At 47.1% G+C, this 22,490-nt stretch overlaps 1 protein-coding gene across 12 annotated transcripts in view; it reads right to left on the reverse strand.

Moving 5' to 3' along the window:
• Window positions 1-22,490, reverse strand: part of ANKRD27 (ankyrin repeat domain 27) — a gene marked incomplete at its 3' end in the record, with an annotated part of 54,897 nt that overhangs the window by 28,748 nt on the left and 3,659 nt on the right. For 10 of the 12 annotated variants that reach the window (XM_081217538.1, XM_081217537.1, XM_081217544.1 and 7 more), the window contains 11 exons: window positions 16,773-16,904; window positions 9,073-9,183; window positions 7,020-7,176; window positions 6,135-6,289; window positions 5,646-5,705; window positions 5,107-5,160; window positions 4,935-5,000; window positions 4,771-4,847; window positions 3,840-3,961; window positions 2,687-2,765; window positions 2,055-2,187 (listed from right to left, as the gene is read on the reverse strand). In XM_081217538.1, the coding sequence (XP_081073664.1) occupies window positions 2,055-2,187; window positions 2,687-2,765; window positions 3,840-3,961; window positions 4,771-4,847; window positions 4,935-5,000; window positions 5,107-5,160; window positions 5,646-5,705; window positions 6,135-6,289; window positions 7,020-7,176; window positions 9,073-9,183; window positions 16,773-16,874 (1,116 nt within the window). In that variant the 5' untranslated portion in view covers window positions 16,875-16,904. Of the gene's footprint in view, window positions 1-2,054; window positions 2,188-2,686; window positions 2,766-3,839; window positions 3,962-4,770; window positions 4,848-4,934; window positions 5,001-5,106; window positions 5,161-5,645; window positions 5,706-6,134; window positions 6,290-7,019; window positions 7,177-9,072; window positions 9,184-16,772; window positions 16,905-18,366; window positions 18,470-22,490 lie in introns of those variants that run through there. The other 2 variants (XM_081217539.1, XM_081217540.1) reach the window with 2 other exon arrangements.

Raw genomic sequence — 22,490 nt, forward strand, 5'->3', positions numbered from 1 at the left:
AGAGGGAAAGAACCAGAAGGGCAGCCGTGATGGAAAACCTCCTCAGGCACCATGGGAACAATACGTGTTCCTAGAACCTCACAGAAGACAACTTAAACTAAGAAATCTTGCTGCCCAACTCTGGAAGTGAGAGGCATGTCTTTTTTTTTTTTTATAAATTTATCTATTTATTATTTTATTTTTGGCTGCACTGGGTCTTTGTTGCTAGGCGCGGGCTTTCTCTAGTTGCGGCGGCCACTCTTCGTTGCGGTGCACAGGCTTCTCATTGCTGTGGCTTCTCTTGTTGTGGAGCGCGGGCTCTAGGCGTGCCGGCTTCAGTAGTTGCGGCACGCACGCAAGGCTCAGTAGTTGTGGCTCGCGGGCTCTAGAGCACAGGCTCAGTAGCTGTGGCGCACGGGCTTAGTTGCTCCGCGGCATGTGGGATCTTCCCGGACCAGGGCTCGAACCCGTGTCCCCTGCCTTGGCAGGTGGATTCTTAACCACTGCGCCACCAGGGAAGCCCTGAGTGGCATTTCTGACTCTGCAGACCTGTGTGTACGCAGAGGGGCCCGTGAACACACACGTGTGCATTCTAGAATGTTAATGATTTCCCCCTAAATTAGAAACAACTTTTCATGAGAGTCGCAGCCAGCCACATCTGAGATGAGATGCACAGCCTCTAATTTCACCTGCGTATGTGTGTGGGCAATCAAATCAGAGCAGAACTTAATTCTTCAGCAAGCACCGTGATACTGTTGGGCTATGTGCCAGCAAGTGCAGCATAAGCTCAAATTCTGGTTAAAAATATAATTGTATAAGTGCAGAAAAAAGACAGATACCAAAATGTTAATAAGTCATCCCCAACTAGTGTGTTTATGGGAGGCTTTTGTTGTCTTCACTGCTACTTTTTATATTTCACATATTATTTATAAGCAAATAGTTTTCTAATCAGAAAAAAATAGAGCTATTCATTTTGGGGAAAAAGCATACAAGGCTATCTACAATACAATTTCAATTATGTAAAGTATACATGGCAAGTAAAAAGACTAGAAAATACATAAACATGTTAACAATAAATGAATTCAGGGAACTGCTTGTACCTGAGTGTTCCTGTCTGAACAGGCCTATGTTCTTTTCCACGTGTTTCAACTTATTACTTTGGGAGCTTCTAACATCAGGGGAAAATTAAGATCAAGTTCAATCCTCAGGACTCTTGGTGTTTTGTTTTGTTTTGTTTTGTTTTGTTTGGCTGCCTTGGGTCTTCGTTGCTGCATGCAGGCTTTCTCTAATTGTGGCGAGCGGGGGCTACTCTTTGTTGCGGGGCAGTGGCTTCTCTTGTTGCGGAGCACGGGCTCTAGGCACGCAGGCTTCAGTAGTTGCAGCTTGTGGGCTCAGGAGTTGTGGCTCGCAGGCTCTAGAGCGCAGGCTCAGTAGTTGTGGCGCACGGGCTTAGCTGCTCCACAGCATGTGGGATCTTCCTGGACCAGGGCTCGAACCCGTGTCCCCTGCACTGGCAGGCAGATTCTTAACCACTGCGCCACCAGGGAAGTCCCAGGACTCTTGGTTTTTAATACAGAAATCTCTCCATTCGATTGACTTCAACTTTGCAATTTCTGTGAGTACTGTCACGTTTTGCTGGTTGGCATGGCAGTGAAATAAGCCAGCAGTGCAATCTTGGTTCAAGAGTCTCACAGTTCTCATGGGAACATAATCGCCTCCACTAGCCAAAGCTCACCAACCAACTAAGAAAATAATAATAGGGCCACTGAGTCCTGAAAACTGCAGACGTTAGTAATCTCATCTCTTGCCCATCGTGATCAGGATACCCCAATTCACCACTTCTAGCTTCCCCTTCTGCCCGTGTGCTTTTGAGGATGACAAGGATCAATGAAGCAGATCAACAATGTGAAAGACAAGATAACGCGCAAACTTTCACAACCTACGGGGGGCTAGTGTTCACTCACTGGGCTGAGGCCCCATTCTCTCAGGAGAGCATCTCTGACTGCCCCTCCCCCACACCACCCTGAGAACCCCATCACACACAAAGAAAGGGCAGAGAAGGAGGGAGGGCTTACCAGTGGCTTAACGGAGAGGCTTCCCTGCCGAATATATTCAATTGCAGCCTCAACTGAGGTCAGGCAGTATCCCAGTTCATCTTTTGCTGAGCTGCTAAATCTGAAGTTTTTGATATAACTCAAATTTGCCATCCTAATAAAAGGAAGAAAAAAGTTTTATTGTTGTATACCCAATTAACACTTCGGCAGAAACAATGCTATTGGCTTCGTCATCAAGTCGGTTAGCTCCTGGGAGCCAGGGCTGCTTGTCCCTGGATCTTTATTTAGAAGGAGCACAATTAGGAAAATAAGTAAAGCTACTTGCGACTTTCCTGGAATGGGCTAGTTTTTAGAAAGCTGGTAATTATACAGGGAACTTGCATTTCTGTGGGAAAAGGACGGGCTTTGGAGCCAGACAGAATTGGAGTCTGCTTCCCGCTCAGCCACTGACTAGCCACATGCTCCAGAATGAGAAACGTAAGCTCACTGGGCCTCAGTTTCCCCATCTGTACATGGAATGACAGCCGCCCCTTGCAGGACGAAGGCAGGGCAGTGCCTGGCTCATAAGGGGCACTCAGTTTCCTAGAGTGACACAAAAACCACCCCAGTATAGTGCTGCCATTTTGAAAAAGCATTTTAACAAAAAATATTACCAGTTCGGGATCTCTGTTTTCACAAGCAAATACAACAGGACAGATAGCAGATCATCAGCACACATGGTCTCCAAGTTAACTGCAAGGGGGAAACACATGTTCAAAGCCATCCTGGGACTCAACGGGCCGACAGGTGTTATCAGCTCCGCCCCACCATCCAACCCACGAAACCACAGTCCAGGAAGATGACGCATCAGGGAGAAATTCAATCGCACAATTTCCTTTCTAGTGTCCTGAATAGATGTCAGACTCCAGGGGAAAAGGAATGCTTAGCATCCTCAGCACACGTGCAGAGGAAGCAAACTGCAAACAGACCACCCCTCGCTACCTCCCGGGACAGATAAAGAGCCCGAGGAAGTCAGCAATGGTGGATACAACTTGAAGGTGTGCCAGAGCCACTGCCAAAAGCCTCTTTCCTCCTGGGATCATTTCTGTTTCATACACCTCAGAGTCTAATGCCGACCTGCAGCTTGACTCTATTTTTTTCATTAAAATTTTGTTTAAGTAATCCATTCACACATTTAAAATTTCAAAAAGTACAAAAGAGCAAACCGTGCACATCTCTCCCATCCCTGCCACCCAGACTTCTTCCCCAGAGGTCACTGCTGTTGCTTCCCACGTACCTGTCCACAGACAGTCTATGATCTCCCCATTGTATATATGGATACAGAGTCGCCCCCTTTCCACAATGCTGCTGGGAGGGTACCTACCGTACACACTCCTGTTCATTTCATTCATTGATAATATGCTTCGAAGATCACCCCCTATCTGCCCACACAGATCTGCCTTCTCATTACTTTTTTCTTAACTTATTTTACTTTTCATAATGGAAAATTTTAAACGTATACAAAATTAGAGAGAACAACTTAACAGTTGAACCCCCATGTTTCCATCACCAGTTTGACTCGTTTTTGAGGCCACTGCTTCTCCACCAGCATTTTCTCACCCTAAAGATGCCTCACCTACCCCGCCCCCCGACCCCCATTACTAGGTACCCACTCCTCAGATCAGACACCAGGGCACTCACACAGAAATGCTCTGCTGCACATCCACCCATCTCTATGACCCTTTAAGATGGCACTGCTTCTCAACAGATGTTTGCAGCTGGATGTATGCAGCCACCCCACTGCAGGCCCCTTCCCTGAGCACACACCTCTCTGGCTGGGAGACTGGGTGATCAGCTGTACCACCTTCCGCAAACAAGCCAGCTTCTGCTGCGGGGACGTGCACCTGTTCAGCTGAGCCAGTTCCCTCTTGGCACGAGGTATGTTGAAGCTGCAAAATGATTTGGAAAGTGACCACATAAGACCACGGTGTGAGGGCCCTCCTTCTCGGATCTAATCCCATACCTCAGATTCACATTTCTTACAGCAAACTGTAAGTAAAGACAAACAAAACTAGAAACTCAGAAGTAATCTGACTCGGGTCACTGGCAAAACCCAGCAGCTTTCAAGGTGCCAATCAAGCTGCCAGGTGATGTAGCTGCACCAGAAAATTAGGAAAAAAAATCAGCAAGCCTTAGCCCCAGAGTGAAATAGGCCAATGGGCCGGGGCGGGGGGGAGTTTAGATTTTTTTTTTTTTTTTACTTTTTGGCTGAGCTACACGGCATGCGGGATCTTAGTTCCCCAACCAGGGATCGAACCCGTGCCCCCTGCAGGGAAGCACAAAGTCTTAACCGCTGGACCACCAAGGAAGTCTCTAGACATTTTTGTAATAAAATGAAACTTAATCCAGAAGGAGATGCCCCTAAAGCAGGGGTCCCTCAGACTGGCAGGTGAGGAGAGACATCTGTGTGCAGGGCCCACCTGGGTGAGCTGTGTGCCTGCCCAGAGACCAGCTGTGTACGACCCCACCCCTTCGGGCTCCCACTCACCGGGTGCTGGCAGACGGGTGCAGGAGCAGGCCAGCTCCGAAACAGTCATCTGCCAGCCTCAGCCCCTTCATCTTTGGTCACAAATAACTGCCCTGCTCCACGGTCTGAACCATGTCAAATCAGTGCCCCCACTGCTGCTTCGGCAGCGGGGGGGGGATGGCGAACGGTGCCCCAGCCCGAGGACACAGCCACAGCATCACAAACCCTTACCTGAACTCAGGTTTCACACCAATATCCTTCTGCTGAAGATCTTGAAGGCTCCTTGTGATTTTGTTAAAGGCAGCATCCTAACAAGAGATTTTAATGAAGCTTCAAATGTCTTAAAAGGCTTAGAACAGGGCTTCCATCCTGGATGATGATGATGGAGAACCTACCTCGCTTGCCTCCATGGTCCCCACATATTTAAAGATCAGGTCGTAAATATCGTGCTGGACGTACATCTGTGAAATCAACGGGACCCAGTTCAAGGCATGTGAGTGGGGGGTGGGCAACAAAGGAGTCCCCAGCACTGCCGTCTTCTCTCCCCTCGCTGCCCTGGCCCCTTACCTCTACAGCCTGCTTCATCAGGTTCATCTGGGCCTCCTGCTTGGCGAGCACTTTCTGGAGGACAAGACGAGTACAGTTACAGAGCATGGACTAGCATGTGGGCAAACTGTCAGTCTCTCTCTCTTCTTTTTTTTGTTTTTTTTGGGATTATTTAGTTGATTCACAATGTTGTGTTAATTTCTGCTGCACAGCACAGTGATTCAGTTATACATATATATACTTTCTTTTTTTTATATTCTTTTCCATTATGGTTTATCACAGGATGTTGAATATAGTTCCCTGTGCTATACAGCAGGACCTTGTGGTTTGTCCATCCTATACATGATAGTTTACATCTGCTAACCCCAAACTTCCACTCCTTCCCTCCTCCAACCCTCTCCTCCTCGGCAACCACCAGTCTGTTCTCTATGTCCGTGAGTCTGTTTCTGTTTCGTAGATAGGTTCACTTGTGGCATATTTTAGATTCCACGCATAAGCGATATATGCTGTTTGTCTCTCTCTTTCCGGCAAGTATCTCTTTTGAACGCCGTGCTGCTTACCAGGTGGGAGTCCCTCAGCAGCTGCTGGAGGCATCTGGTGTAGAGAGCATTCACGGAGTCCTGTGCAACACAGAGCAGAGAGAGGTCACCCTCGTGATCCGAGGCCACAACACAAAACCCGGGACACGTAACGTGCCCTGGGGCAAAGAGAATGGATTTCCTGGGTGACAAGCTCTAAATCCTAAAGTCAGCTTATCAAATCAAGTGTGTGATTTGTTTTTCCACTTTTTTTAGGTACATGCATTAAAAGTAGGAAAAAAATTCCCCTTAGGGTTAACATAGATGATAACAATATTCATTTTTATACTTCTCTGTGACCTTCAAGTTTTCTACAGTGGTCTGTACTACTTTGATAGGTAAAAAGAAACATTTAAACAAAACTTCCAACGATGGAGGCAGCAAAGTTACAGAGTGAACCGAGAGGGATCCTGGTGCTCTGAACTGGCCTGAGACAAGGCACGCCTAGCAAAGCAAGACACGGCCACTGACTATGTGATGACGGAGGCTCTTTCTTTCACACTCTCTGAACGTTCGCTGGAAAGAGGCGATGTTCCTGTCAAATCGCTCTGCATGTCTTCCCAAAAACTCTCTCACGTCTTCGATGGTTTTCAGGGAAAAGGGATCTGAGGGTGTTGAAGGCTCTTCTGAAAAAAGGACAGAGGGTCAGGCTGGCTGAAGGCTTCACTGTTTCCTAACAGGGCAAGTCCCACAACCCTTTGCCCTGCTCCTCCAGGATCTGACGCTCCATCTTCCACAGGAGGAGAGGGATGACCTTATTTCAAGATATCGCCCAAGAGCAGCCCAGTTGGGGGTCCAGAGAGCCTGGTCCTCTTGAAGCCCTTTCCTGGGACCACACCTGAATTATCTGGGACCCTAGGCATGACCTGTGAGGCCGTGGTGAGGAAGCCCTGATTCCTGATGATAAGAGCATCGGATAGGAGCGTTTGGCACATTAATTGTTATCTCAGCTTCGTGGAGCACCAAAGAATTATTATCTGTTAAAAATAACGAGATCTCAAAGAGGCACAGCAGTGGGGCTGGGTGGGTAATAATGCTGTAGGAGGTAGCCCTAAAGCCGAGGCCCAGAGACAAAGCCAGGGCTGCCACTTTGCACAACTCCAGGGGGCGACATTCCCACTAAGCTCTATGTGTGAAACATCCAACATGTGCAACCACACACAGCAGTCTAATCCACATCACCTTGGCTCAAGATGACTTTCTGATTAAGTTTTAGGGGGAATTATTGTAAACAGTTATGCAGGTTTCTAGCGGGCTCTTGAATATTTTATGGGATGTTTACAACAGCTGCGTCAGGAGGAAGTTCAACAAGCACGTTTCTCCGAATCAGGAGAAAGGGGTTTTCTCTCAGAATACCTGAACTCTCTCTCTTTTCCAAAGGATGGGCTATGCACAGTATGCTGAAACTTTCTTCTTTTTCATTGTAGAAAGTTTCTTCAAAGAGAATGGGCACTGAGAGAAGACAGGCGAAACCAGCTCCTAGTTTAATCCTGTTTCCTTGGATAAAGACATCCTGGAACAAGAGAGCCGTCACTGTACCAGCAGCCCGTGTGACTGCCGACCCCTCTCAGCCTGGTCCCCATCCGGCACTTCACCCCACCCGCCTGCCGCTGCTCCAGTGTGGGTTTGCGGGGGGCACCAACACTCTTCCAGCTTGCTTTTTGATACTAAAATGTTTTCTTCCCTCTTTGTTCACCCTGTCACTCCAGCTACATAATACCCTGATCCTTTTCACATGTTGCAACCCAAAAGCACTGTACCCTCCGCAAAAGGAAAAAAGTAAGAAGGTTCCCCTCTCTGAATAAGAGATCAGAATGACCCGACGCTGCAACCCGGAAGCACCGAAGGATGCGCGCTGCATCCGCTCCGTGGCTCATCACTCTGGCCGTGGCCAAGGTGCCCGGGAAGACCAGCCACGATGAGCCCAGTGCCTCTGTTCTCTTGGTAGATTTGGGTACCGGGAAGAAAACAAGTAAACTGATGGGCAGCTGTGGTGAGCAGATCCCTGGCAGGAAAATAGGAGCATGCTTGGGAGCCACAGGGCTGCAGACCACCCCTCACCCCAGACTGGCGTACTGGTACCCACCCCTCCTCGACCCCCCCCCCCAGTGCCCATGGCCCCATCTACACCAGTGTGGGCCCCCACTCCTGACTGTGGGTAGGCTGGGGACCACGGCCAGTCCTGACCAGGGATGGAACCTCCCCCTCTCGGAACCTATCTGCTTCCGCTTTAAAAAAATAAGAGAATGCCTACCCCAAAGTTTACATCAACAATGAGACAGACTGACGTCACGTGCCTCCTGACACGATGCACTGAGAGAGAGAAAACACCCTTCCGAGGAGGCGTTCCTACTGAAAAGGCATAACTGCGATCTAATCATGGGAAACATCAGAGAAACCCACACTGAGGGAGAGTCTACAAAGCAAGACAAAAATGTCAATGTCATGAAAGACACAGACTGAGGAACCGTTCCAAATGGAAGGAAACTAAAAAGACTAACCACTGAATACACTGCATGATCCCAGACATGATCCTGGATCTAAAAAATAGATCTTTTTTGCTGTAATAGGGTATTACAACTAGCAGAATTTGTTGAAGGACAGTATGCTGGGACTTCCCTGGTGGTCTAGTGGTTAAGACTCTGCACTTCCAATGCAGGGGGCGCAGGCTCAATCCCTGGTCAGGGACTAAGATCCCACATGCCGGGGTGCGGCCAAAAAACCCAAAAAAGATAAAAAAAGGACAGCATGTTGGAGAAGCATATTCTATCAATGCTAAATTTTCTGTGTGATCACTATGCTGTATTACATAGGAAATACACGTTGTTTTGAAGCAAAGGGACATGGTGTCTGCAACTCTTACTCTTTCTGAAAAAGTTCAGAATAAGTAATCATGTGTGTGTGTAGACAGATAGAGAGCTAGACAGATGGTTAGATGGGGATAGGGGTGAGGAAATAAAACAGATGTGGCCAAAATGCTAACAGTTGACCAATCTGGGCAGAAAGGTATGTGAGAGTTCTCTGTACCTTACTGAAACTTTCTATAGGTTTGAGATGATTTCAAAACAAAAAATTCTCAAAATTATAAATTCGTCCCTGATCCCAAGGGCACTAGGGATCAACAGCTTGCTCTGACAGGGCCTCTCTGGGGAGGTGTCCCAGCCACTCCCCGACAGAAGACCCACGGGCTGAGGGAGAGGTGCCCAGCCCCGCCTCACCTCCTGGCTGCAGCCAGGACCCTCCTCCCCACCGCCAGCTCCTCCGCCCTCAAAGGTAGCAGGGCTGCTGTGCTGTCAAAGCCATCATGTAACACAGACGTGAAAGGGTGAGAAGCAGGATTCTCTCCCCTCCCCCACTCCCAAACACTGAGTGAGTGGCCCTGGTTGACCCACAAGAAACGAAAGAATACCTTTCCATTTAAGGTCTGAAAGTGTTCTTCCACTGGGATCAAAATATAGGACTCAAACTGACAAGTAGACTGAACACTGCCTGACAGGCTTCCTTTGCAGGGTACTAACACCTGGAAAAAAAAAAAAATTAGGGTGAATACTCAACAGACGTGTCATTTACAACTTCAGCAGAACACGAGGCATCCAAAGATGCTCCAGCGGAACTGCCACGGGGACCTGCTGGCAGAGAGAACCTCTGGGGTCACTGGCCAAAGGGGCAGCAGCTGATCTGTTGTCACTGTGATGGAAGCTGAGGCCCCCACCCAGCCGAGGGAGGAAGCACATGCCTCTCCCATCCCGGGGCCTCAGACCGGAGGGCTCACTCCCACCCCGCTGGGCCCTCCCTGCAGCTACCCCAGGGGCCCCCTCTGTCCTCAGCAGGGTCAGGAATGATTCCAGATGAAGAAACGATAGTTTGGAAAGTACAGAAAAGTGAAACTAAAAAAACACACGGAATCCCACCACCTGAATGATAAATGCAGCACAATGAAGACAGTTTCCTTCCCATCTTCCTTCTATGCTTTTTTAAGCTGAACTGTGACCACAGTTTTACCAGCCACAGAAATACAGTTTCCTATTGCAGGCTGCCACCTCCACCAGAGACGTCTCAGGTGCCAGACTGTGTCTCTGGGGCAGGCTCAACCTGAAACGTGAATTTTGGTCCCACCATGGCCACCATGATGACCAGGCACCAGCTTCTTTGCTCAACGCAGCAAAGGCAAGGAGCTGCCCTGGCAACCACACGTGGATCTGTGCTTGGCCCAGGGACTCACATTTAAGAGGAATCTCTCAGATTCAAGTGCACCTGGAAGACGACGACCAAAGTGGTGAAGTCCCTCAGAGCCCCAGCTCCTAAAGCAGCATGGCGCAAGGCAAGCAGCTTCTGCGCTATGCCCACTGTACAGACAAGGAATCTGAGGCTCAAGGAAGTCCAGCAACCTGTCCAGGGGCACGCAGCCAGTGAGTGACAGAGCCAGGACTCAACCTCCTGTTCCCCACCTCACCAGAGCCCAGTCCTGTGGCCTCCTGGAGGCCAGTGCTGGGAGCAGGGAGCACAGCCCAGCATCTGCTGGAGTTTCCTCTGTGAAGACACCACGAAACTCTGGGGCCTTCAAGAGCAGTTGTCATTAGGAGCTTCCTCAGGCAGGTCAGAAAGAGCTTCTCTCCCCACGAGGGACAGGCCAATGGCTCACGGCAGAAAAGGGAGGCCCTCTTTGATGGAAGATCACAACTGTCTATGAAGTGGGCTTGCCTCTCTGCAAAAAATCAAGACTCAATCAGACCCAGAGCTAGACTTAACTACCAAGTTCAGGAAATGCAGAGACCAGAGGACCATGGTAAACACCACCACAGGACTGCAACCGGCAAAAGCCAGAAGGCAGGAAACTCTACAGGATGAATGACCTTGATGCTTGAATTGTGAGGAAAGAAGGGAAATGAGGAAAGTGGGGCCTACAGTTAAAATAACAAGACTGTGGTGATGATTTCACAAGTCTACACACGTGTCAAAATGGATCCAGTTTTACACACTGAGTAGGTGCAGTTTAGTTGTTCTTTTCAAAGTTTAGCTCGAGAAAGTTAGGAGGAAAAGAGATTTAAAAGGCATACCAAGCAACAAGAATTTACTGTATAGCACAGGGAACTATATTCAATATCTTGTAATAACCTATAATGGAAAAGAACCTGAAAAAATATATATATATAGGGGCTTCCCTGGTGGCGCAGTGGTTGAGAGTCCACCTGCCGATGCAGGGGACACGGGTTCGTGCCCCGGTCCGGGAGGATCCCACATGCCGCGGAGCGGCTGGGCCCGTGAGCCATGGCCGCTGAGCCTGCGCGTCCGGAGCCTGCGCTCCGCAACGGGAGAGGCCACAACAGTGAGAGGCCCGCGTACCGCAAAAAAAAAAAATATATATATATATATATATATATAAAACAATCACTTTGCTATACACCTAAAACTAACATAATACTGTAAATCAACTATACTTAAATTTTTTTTTAAAAGGCCTACCAATCCAGAATAATGTGTGGATCACCTTTGGATTCTGATTTAAACAAACCCACTGGAAAACAAACAAACAAAAAATTATGAGACAATCTGGGAAATTTGAACAGTGACTAGACATTTGACAACTGTAAGGGGTTATTGAGGAATTTTTTAGCTGTGATTATTCTTTTAAGTCCTTATTATTTTTTTTTTTTTTTCTTTTTGCGGTATGTGGGCCTCTCACTGCTGTGGCCTCTCCCGTTGCGGAGCACAGGCTCCGGACGCGCAGGCCCAGCGGCCATGGCTCACGGGCCCAGCCGCTCCGCGGCATGTGGGATCCTCCCAGACCGGGGCACGAACCCGTATCCCCTGCATCGGCAGGCGGACTCTCAACCACTGCGCCACCAGGGAGGCCCAAGTCCTTATTTAAAACTCCATTCCTACATATTTACAGATGAAATCACATGACTACCTTATATACTTTTCTGGAATTTGCTTCACAATGGTCCCCTGGCTAAGGGGAGAAGGCAGCAGGGAGAGAAGTGAGATGTGCTGGCATCTGAGCCGGGCACTGTGGAAGCTGAGTGATGGGGGCGTGGGGTGCACTGCATGATTTGTTCCACTTGTACATGTTTGAAATTAAACATAATAATTTTGTTTTAATTTTCAGATAGCCAACTTTATTCAACTAATTATTAAAATTTGAGTTTGGTTTCTCTGTTTTTTCTTCATTCAATATTCATGACACCGGGCACTGTTGGAGATACGATGTTTTGTCCTCATGGACGTTACATTCTAAGTGGAGGATACAGATTTCTGAATAATAAAACACATATTCCATATATCAGTAAGTTCTATGCAGAAAATAAAGCAAAATATCAGGACAGAGAATGACTGGAGTGGGGCAAGGGTTCGCTAACTCAGGTGGAGTGGTTAGGGAGGTCTCTGAGGAAGTAGCTTTTGAGCAAGGAATGGATGAAGAGAAGGAACCACCAGCTAAAGATCTAAGGGAAGAACATTTTTGTCAGAAGAAAGCATGTGCAAAGGTCCTCAATGGGCTTGGTGGTAGCAGATGTGGAATGAGATATGGGGGAGAAAAACATAAAAATTTTAAATGTTAATGAAAGTGCAACTTAAAGAAAGAAACGGGAGGCCCTCAGGTATGAGTCAGAACTGAGAAATGCCCTCAAGGTTCCTAGGTGGCCTCGAGGCAGCCGTGAACACAGAAAGACCTTGGAAACCCGAGGGTTGGCCCCAGGCCAGGGGACAGCATGAACCAGGCCTAGGGGATGTTTACGCAGGCCAAGTGATTGCCCCGCTCCAGCTCAATGGATCAAAGAGTCACATAGTCCCATCTGAGGAAGGGCCTCCGAGAGACCAGCAACTTCTGAGGTGCTTCAGAGACACCCCACCCCTGTCCCCACCACACCTGTGACTGCATTCTGTGAGCCTGTTTACACACACCTTTTCCGCCTCCTTAGCGTGAATAAGGCATGACCCGCTCCTGCTTCACTGAATCCCCAGCACCAAGCACACTGCTCACCATACGGTAGGTGCCAATCAATATCTGTTGAGTGCACTGGGGGCCTCCAATTTCAGGGACTCCCCCGAAGTTTTCAGGCAGACAATGCTGCCCGGGGCATTTCATTGCAAACACAAGCCAGGGCTGGCTCTCTGTGGCCCCATCCATCTCCGCCAGGATCCTGCTGAGACCGGGGTGAGGAAGCCAGCCACGGAGGAGTGGGCTGGAGCAGCTATGAAGCCGCCCTCCGGAGACAGGGCCAGGTGCCTGGGGGCTCTCGTGAGATGGAGGTTCAGACTGTCTCTGGAACAGAGGTCATGGAGTTGGTTTTTGTTTGTTTGTTTGTTTGTTTGTCTGTCTGCGTTGGGTCTTGGTTGTTGCGTGCAGGCTTTTTCTAGTTGCGGCGAGTGGGGGCTACTCTTCGTTGCAGTGTGTGGGCTTCTCATTGCAGTGGCTTCTCTTGTTGCGGAGCACGTGCTCTAGGCATGCGAGCTTCAGTAGTTGTGGCTCACAGGCTCAGTAGTTGTGGCTCGCGGGCTCTAGAGCACAGGCTCAGTAGTTGTGGCACATGGGCTTAGTTGCTCCGCGGCATGTGGGATCTTCCCGGACCAGGGCTCGAACCCATGTCCCCTGCACTGCAGGCAGATTCTTAACCACTGCGCCACCAGGGAAGTCCCAAGGTCATGGAGTTTTAACAGCCGGTGTGGAGGACACGAACTTTACAGTGACCAAGCAGACCATAAGTTAGGGACCTACTCATTTCAGAGCTTAACAATAAAACTTTTTATTATAGCCCCTTTATAAAAAATTTTTAATAAGTAATCGTCATTAAATAAAAGAAAGAATAAAAGCAAGAAGCAGCATTAGTCTTATCACCCCAGGGTGCCCTCCTGACTCCTCCCCAGGCTGGGTCAGCCACTCCACAGGAGCCCATGACCACTTCTGTTCTAATACTCATCCCTCTGTGCTGCAAAGAGCCTGTTTCTAGGATTCCCTGAAGGCATGCTGTGTTCCCCATTCATCCGTGTAACCCTGCAAACCCAGCACAGTGCCTAGATGTTCAATGTCTGTCACCTGTAAACAAATCCTGAGAACTGGAGTATGGACCTCAGCGCCCTTAGCTCAGCTGTATGGGTATTTACTGGAAAGTCAGTTCTCTGGAACGTGGAAGCCATTGCTGCTGGGTTCTCAGGCTAGCCCTCAGAAGCCTGAGTACCCCATAATTAGAGGGCCACAATAAAAGGACCAAATTTAATCCCCTTTTGTCATTTTTGTTTTTCCTACAGGCAAATGGACCCACCCGCAGTCCACCAGGGAAACCTAGAGAACTTTCGCCAAAGCGCCATGGACAAGAGACCCAGGGGTACAGCAGGCCTGCCCAGCTGGCTCTGAAAAAGCCACGGTGCATAATAGCTGGATGGTTACAAGAACAGGTGAGCATGAGAAGCAGTGTGTGGGTGTCACAGGCCTCTGGGATTGGAATGGGGGTACGTTGGGAGAGGAGCCTCCACGGATCAGTCAGAGAGCGGACGGTGGAGGACGTGGAGGCAGTCCCATCAAAGGCGGCCAAATCCGGGGAGGGGCTGGGGCAGGTGAGGGGCCCGCCAACCTCCACCCTCAGCCAGCGTGTGAGGGCGGGGCCCAAGCTCAGCTTGCAGGGGGAAGGGGGAAGGCGGTTAACCCTGGGGATACACACATTCAAAAGTCGTGACTTCACATTTTTAGAGCCCAGTAAAGGACTCTAATCCCCAGGGAAGATTCAGAGGCCGCCAAAGTTGGCCCAAAGGCCAAGCCCCATGGAAGGAAATTCAGCATTCACCTGCTGAGGCCACGTGGGTCCTTCAGCGGTGGCAGAAGGGATGAGCGCTCTTCTAGAGGCCACTGGGATACTCTCCTTTTTCATTCAACCAACGGACACGGAAGGAGCACTATGACAGATTAGACAGGGACGAGCTGGGGCTCCATCACACGGCCAACAGCTGGCAGGGGCTAGTCACCAACACCTGGCCAGGCTGAGCAGGATGGCAAGAGCTAGCTCCTTCCCACAGCTGACCTGTGCTGAGGAGTTGGCCTTGCTGATTCTCGAGTCCACCGAACGAGGCCAAGGAAGGCCCGAAATCCAGTGCTGCCCAATGTGGGCCCCAAGCAGCCCCTCATGGATCTCAGTGTGGGCCGCAGTAAGGGGCCTAGGGCCCACTGGAATGCAGGATGACACAGCTTAAGAAGCATCTCTGCAAATTTCCTGAGCTGTTCTGCAGATGTGAACCACGCCCCCCCGCAAATGGAAGAACTACTAGAGGACCACGAGCACACAGCCCAGGCCTCCTGGAGCCCAAGGGCTGATAAGCCGTGACACCACCCTGCTGCCTCACCCTCAGGCAATCAGAGAACCGTGTACAGGCCGGTCATATACCATTCGACACCCCCCACCACGCCCGCCTTTAAAAATGCCTTGCCAAAACCCTTCCGGGAGCTCGAGGCTTTTCAGCGTACGAGCCACCTTGTCTCTTTGCGTGGCCTTGCAATAAACCTTCTTCTGCTCCAAAAAAAAAAAAGAGAAGCATCTCTCATTCCTCAGTGTAACTGAAAGGAAGGTGACCAAAGTGATTCAAAATTCTCTTTTGGCTAAAGTGAACTCAATTGGGTTTTCACTACTTGCAGCTGTAAAAGCCCCTACTGGGCAACAGGAACCGTGCTATGGGCTGGCAACACAGTGATGAGCAAGACAGACAGACAGGTCCCCCAGGGCTTCCTGAGAAAGAACAGTGGGGTCCGCAGTGTAGCATTTTAAAAAGAGAAAGTTACATATGATGACACACTCTTATCTAGACAGTATTTTTTTTAAATATCGTAGAACAAAGATGGGAAGGAAGTATTTCCCAAGCTGGGTCAGGCCCTCCCAGTTAACATGATGGCTTGGCATCCTCTACTCTTTCTCTGTGACACTTACCATAATTAGTCAATATGTACCCACAGTGTGACCATCTCTCCCACTAGAATTTCAGCTCCATGAGGGTAAAGATCATGATGCCTATTCATGGTTTTGGCTGAATCCCCACATCAAACATAGTGCCTTGCATATAGCAGCATGTAATAGCTACTGTGAAATGAATGGATGAGAGTGAATGCCTTTGGTGAGCTTTTTATTTTCTTCTTTGGAAACAGCTCTATTCTCTAATTTTTTTATAACGAAGTTTATAACTTCTAAAATCCAAAGTAAAAAAATTCTGGGAAAAAGATATTAATCACAAAACCAATCATAAAAACAAGAAGGGACTTGAAAAAAAATCAGGCTTCTGAGGGCAGAGAATTGGACTGGGTATGGGGAAAAGCCAGTTCCAAGCTTGCAGAGAAACCCAAGTTAACTGATTTCTCCATTGGTTCAAATCCTCAGCCGCCTGACACACCTAAGATCGTATCACATGGCAAGAGAAGCAGGAACACAAGTAGGAGAAGAAAAGAGGACAACGTAGGAAAAGAAGAGGGCCCAAGGCAGATGGGTGGCACAAAGGCACCCAGCTCGCTGTGTCCCACGGTGTGTAAGTAAGATGCCTGCCAAGTTCACCAATCTGGGAACCAGAAAGACCTGCAGCACAGGGCCTGCCCTCCCTCCAGGCAGCAGACTATGGTTTCTCTCTTTTGTTCCTGTTCCCTGGCTGCTCCTGTAGGCTTCTGAGGTTGTGGCCTCTATTACAAAAGTTCTCTCGGTTCTTTCTCTTTAGGAAATGCCTTTGAAGGCGACGTACATGTGTGTGTACACACGTTCCCTTATCCTATGGGAGTGAGTACCCATCTCACAGACGAGGAGGAATATGATTTCTGCCCTGGAGAAGCCCTCCTGGTCCCCATGGAAACAAGAGAAACAGAGGTGAATACCGTGAGACCAGTGACAACAGAGGCTGAGAGTTCAGAGAAAGGATTACACCCTGGGCTGGTGCAGTCCCAGGAGGCTGCCTGGAGGAAGCAGCTTGGGGCGGTCCCTCTCTGCTCATTCACATACCGAGCATGGCCTGGGGCTTGGTGCACTTAGCAGGCCTGTACCTGACTCCCTCTAAACTTAACTGAAGTCTACCATATTTGTGGCCTTGTCAGCACTGCTCGGTCCAAGCCTAGTGGAGAAGGACCACCCTCAGGATCGATGCACTTACAATGCCACGGGTTTGGGCCACCTTGTTGCACAAGTCAGGACGCCACTTTTGAAGAGCCAGATAGAAGGGATTTTTCAGGAGGTCCTCATCATACAGAGCCATATGGACTTCAGATGGGGCAAAAAGAGTCTCCTGGGACGAGAGAGGAAAAAGCAGTAAATGACCACTTTCAGAATGACCTAACACATAAAAGTCCTGATCTAACAATTTCTAAAAAGCATCCCTGACACATATTACTCTACACTACAGACCTAACACGCCATCAGGAAAGATCAAAGATAACCCACCAATTCCAAGATGAATTTTTTTACAGGTTAAATGTATAAATTATGCTCAGAAAATCTACTTGACTCCAAATCACTGCAAAAGTAAAAAATGGCTGTTTTTAGAACATCATACATGACCCAAATTATAACATTTTAAAGATATGCATATGTTTTTAATGAAATATTTTTACCATACAGAAAAGTAGAGTAATAATGCTAACCTACCACCCAGAATTACCGAATCTTACCACTTGGCCATATTTGCCTCAGATTTTCTTTTTAGAAATAAAGTATATCAGAGTGGACTGGATCGCCCATGTGCCCCCCCATCCCATTCTCTCCTCCCCTTTCAGAGGCAACCACTATCTGAAGTGGTTTCTATATCCTTCTTGCTCATGTTTGTACTCCTTTTTAAACTCATGTATTCATAAATAATATAAAATCTTGTTTTTTAAAATATTTATTTTTTGGCTGTGTTGGGTCTTTGCTGCTGTGCACAGGCTTTCTCTAGTTGTGGCGAGTGGGGGCTACTCTTTGTTGCGGTGCACGGGCTTCGCATTGTGGTGGCTTCTCTTGTTGTGGAGCACGGGCTCTAAGTGTGCGGGCTTCAGTAGTTGTGGCACGCAGGCTCAGTAGTTGTGGCTTGCGGGCTCTAGAGCGCAGGCTAAGTAGTTGTGGCGCACGGGCTTAGTTGCTCCACGGCATGTGGGATCTTCCCGGACCAGAGCTCGAACCCATGTCCCCTGCATTGGCAGGCGGATTCTTAACCACTGCGCCACCAGAGAAGTCCTAAAGTCTTGTTTTAAGGGCTCCAAAATCTACATAAATGTTATCACACTATAAGTAGTTTGGAACATACGCTTTTCAATCACCATTATGTTTTCAAGTTCTAGCCGTGCTGATCCATACAGCTCCCATTCATTCACTACTTTCTGCTGTACAGCATTAAGTGAACATGACACAATTTATTTATCTAATATCCTATACTTAAGTTGCTTCCACATTTTCAGAATTAAAAACAATGCTAAAATGAACGCTCTTATACCCTTATGTGTTCCTCGAGCACATATCCAGGAATGTTGCTAGGAGACACTGTGGCATGCATCCACCTGCACCTTCCCCACATGCTGCCAACGCTGGACCACTTCCAACCTCCATGCAAAGTCCATGAGCATTTCCCTTCTTCACGTCACATCCTAGCCAACGCTTCTTAGTAACGTCAGGCTAGCTCATTTCTGCCAGTCTGAGTATACAGTAGTATTTCACTGTTTCTAATTTTCATTTCTCTAATGAAGTGGAACATCATTTCCTTACATTCTATAAATTACCTTATCATGTCTTTTGACCACTCTTCTAATGGGTTCTTAGCCTTTTTCTTACGATTGGTAGTTCTTTATATATCTGGACACCAAAAGATGTTGCAAATATCTTCTCCCAATCTGTGACTTGTTTCTTCATTTTTCCAACTGGGTGTTTTCAGAAATAAAATGCTTGATTTTTTTTTTAACATCTTTATTGGAGTATAATTGCTCTACATTGTTGTGTTAGTTTCTGCTGTGTAACAAAGTGAATCAGCTATACATATACATATATCCCCATATCCCCTTCCTCTTGCGTCTCCCTCCCAGCCCTCTAGGTGGTCACAAAGCAGCGAGCTGATCTCCCTGTGCTATGTGGCTGCTTCCCACTAGCTATCTATTTTACATCTGGTAGTGTATACATGTCAATGCCACTCTCTCAAAAAGTGCTTGATTTTAATGTGATTGAACTTGTCCGTCTTTGCCTTTACTGGCCAGTGCTTTGGGGATCTAAGGAAAGCCTATCATCTTGGCATGCCCCTTTGTAAACTGACTTCACCATTCCCCCTCTGAGAAGGTGGAATCTATTTCCCCACCCCTTGAATTTAAGCCATCCCTGTGATTTGCTTTAACTAACCAACAGACAGAATTGATGCTCTGTGATTTCTGAGTATCAACCTCAAGAGGCCTTGCAGATTTCACTCTCATTCGTTCGGCACCCTGAGACCACCATGCAATGCAGAAGCCTATGGGATGAAAACCCATGTGGGGAGAGAGAGGCCCAGGTAGTCCAGTGAGGACAGCCAACCCACCAGCTGAATGCAAACACATGAGTGAGCCCAGGTGAGACTAGCAGAAGAACCACGTTGCCAGCTCACAGATTAATAGGACATAATAAATTGTAGCAGTTTTAAGTCACTAATTTGGGGGCTGGTTGGTTACGCAGCAAAGGCTACCTGAAACCACATCCTTTCCAACTCCAAGGCCACAAAAATAGTCCCTGTAATTTCTAAGAATCTTAAAGGGTTTCATTTTTAGGTCTTCAAGTCATCTTTATTTTTACATATGCTATAAATTGGGCATCTAATTTAATTTTTTTCTGAAGGTAAGCTATCTTAGTCTGCTTAGGCGCTGATAACTAAATACAATAGACTGGGGGGTTCAAACAACAAACATTTATTCCTCACAGTTCTGGAAACTGGGAAGTCCAAAATCAAGGTGCTAGCAGATTTGGTTCTTGGTAAGGGCCCACTTCCTGTACCGTAGATGGCCACCTTCTCACTGTATCCTCACATGGCAGAGAAAGAGTTCTCCTGTCTCTTCCTCTTTTTGTAAGGCGACTAATTCCATCATTAGGGCCCCATCTTCATGACCTAATCTAACCCCAGTGAGAACCCAAAGCCCCATCTCCAAATACCATCACACTAAGGATTAGGGCTTCAACATATGAACTTGGGTTGGGGCTGGGGGGACACATTCAGTCCATAGCATAAGCCAACTGTCCCACTGTCATCTTTTATATATTTTATCCCTTTCACACTAGCTGATAATGCTACCTTTGTCGTACTCCAAGTTCCCATATATGTTTGGCCTATTTCTGGGCTCTATTCTGTTTCAATGGTCTTGACCAGCGCCATCCAACAAATTTATGTGAGAAAGGTAATTACATATACATTATGCATAATTACATGTTATTTAAAATTTTCTAATAGCCATATTTTTAAAAGGTGAAATTAAATTATATATTTTATTTACCCTAATACAGCCAAAATACACTTCCAACATGTGATCGATACTTTAAAATTATTGACATATTTTACATTCTTTTTACTTCTACTAACTCTTCAAAATTTGATGTGTATTTTACTCCTCAATTCATACTAGCTTCATTTCAAGTGCTTAATAGCCTCATGTGGCTAGTAGCTATTACATTGGATGGGGAAGGGCTAGACCACATTCATTTACATGACTACAGCTTCATAATAAGCCTTGACATCTCATAGAGGAAGGCCTCTCCCCTTGTTCTCCAAAATTACTTGGTTATTCCTAATTCTTTATGATATCACATGAACTAGAGTCAGCTTATCAATTCCATGAATATTCCTATTGGGATTTTTATTGGAACTGTACTAAATTTATGGGCTGGAGAGCCAACATCTTTATAATAACGAATCTTATCAACCATGAACATGGTATGTCTTTCCACCTTCATCCTCTTTTATGTCCTCCAATTAAATTTTCTTCATTAAAGATCATAGATCATATAAAACTTTTATTAGACATTATTTATATATTCTGTATAGATTTGCTCCTGTTGTGAATGGGGCCTCCAGTGCCCCTGGTCTGCTCCCCTTACCATACATCAGTGTGGTTTTACTGAACTGTGAGAGAGGAATATGAAAAATGGGCATAGAAAAGAAGTCAGAGTTTTAGCCATGTCATTTCACGTCTCTGAGCCTCCATCTCAGTCTGTACAGTGGAGAATATGAATACCTGTCTTGCAGGATTCCCATTTACATGCTACCTTCACTATTTTTGCCACACTGCACACCAATGTACCGCCACTTTCTGCTGGCCCACATGGTGCCTTTGTGAGAATTACAAAAAGGCACCCCATCTTCCCAGTAGGTACAGTCCTGTGCCAGGGCACATGGCTTAGTAAGCAACTCATAGGCTACATATATCAGCCTAGTTTGCCAACACCTCTCCTCCCCCGGGCAGGACACCTGTGCAATAAATAACCTGTACAGTTGTACACAATGGCCCTATTGTTAAAGTTTGACATTTTCCTTTAAACACCTACTCCCATTTAAAATTTATTTGTAAAAGAACCCTTATTACTACTTTAAATGGAAAAATAGTATCACTTCCCAATAAGATCATCTTAAAATTAAAAATTATAAACCCAATTGACATTATTTAAAATCTGGCTACATACCACTGCCTGCCAAAGGTTCTGAACTTGAGCCTGAGGCCTCTTCTCTTCATTAAAAGAAGAAAATTAGCAACTATTAAAGAGCATCAAGTAAACTTACCCTTGATACAATCAGATGAATAAAATATGAGTGAAAAACTGAATTACTTTCTCATTATGTAACAGTATTCCCAAACACCATTTTGGGAAAACACCAGAAGAGTATGCATACGTGCATTATGAATTCTATTCCTTATAGCTAACGTTAAAAACAGCCACCATTTGAGAGCATCCTTGGTCAGGCACTGTGATGACGTCTATACATCCTCATCCCATTTTAATGTTCACAATAACTATAGATAATTAACTATAACTAATGCTCACAATAACCATAGGTATCATTAGCCCCATGTCACAGATGAAGAAACTGAGGGTCAGCTGGCCAACTCCAGGTTAGACAGATGTCAGAATTTATTCTAACACCCATCCCTTTAACCACTACATTCATCATGTAAAATAATTATGCCTGGATTAGGGGTTATTTCATGAGCCACAGATGCACAGACTCCACACTTCATTTCTCCTAAAGGAAAAGTCCCCATGACAGCCACACAGGCTCAGCATCAAATTCCCTCAGTCTGGTCCAGCCTGAGCTGCCTTAGCTGCAGGCCATCCTGGGGACTGCCTAAAGAAGACCCCTGAGCTCCCTGCAGATCCTCTTAGGGAGAAGAGCCTAGCATGAAAATGGCTACGTATAATCCCTTCACAGGCCCCAGCTCTGCAACCATTCAGGTATTTGAATTGTTGAATTCAATTATTACTGGAACCCAGATAATCCTTTTATGAGTCTCTACCAGAACAACTGGATAATATAATTTTGCCAGGACAGAGCCACAAGAAAACAAAACGCTTCCTGGTTCCCGACACAGCTGGTTCTACATGGCGGAGCACAAAAGTAAAGATGCCTTACATAAAAATCACATGAGAAGCAGGATGCGACAAGGTCAGACCAAAGCTGGGAAGGGACACTCCTCCTTGCTCCTCAGACAAGATGCTGGCAGAGCCCCCAACACCCCTGCCCCCAAGACGGGCTTCGATGGAGGAACTAACCACCTAACTGGGAAGCAAGAAGAGTTAAAAAATAATAATAATAAAACAGAAAACAGAACGGTGCCAGGAGAGGTAAGGACGAGATAGAGAAGGGAGCAACAGGGAAGGGGTTGGGGGTGGGGAGTGTGGG

Source organism: Mesoplodon bidens (genome assembly GCF_964165515.1).
Source record: "Mesoplodon bidens genome assembly, chromosome: 18".
In the NCBI taxonomy this organism is placed as follows: Eukaryota; Metazoa; Chordata; class Mammalia; order Artiodactyla; family Ziphiidae; genus Mesoplodon; species Mesoplodon bidens.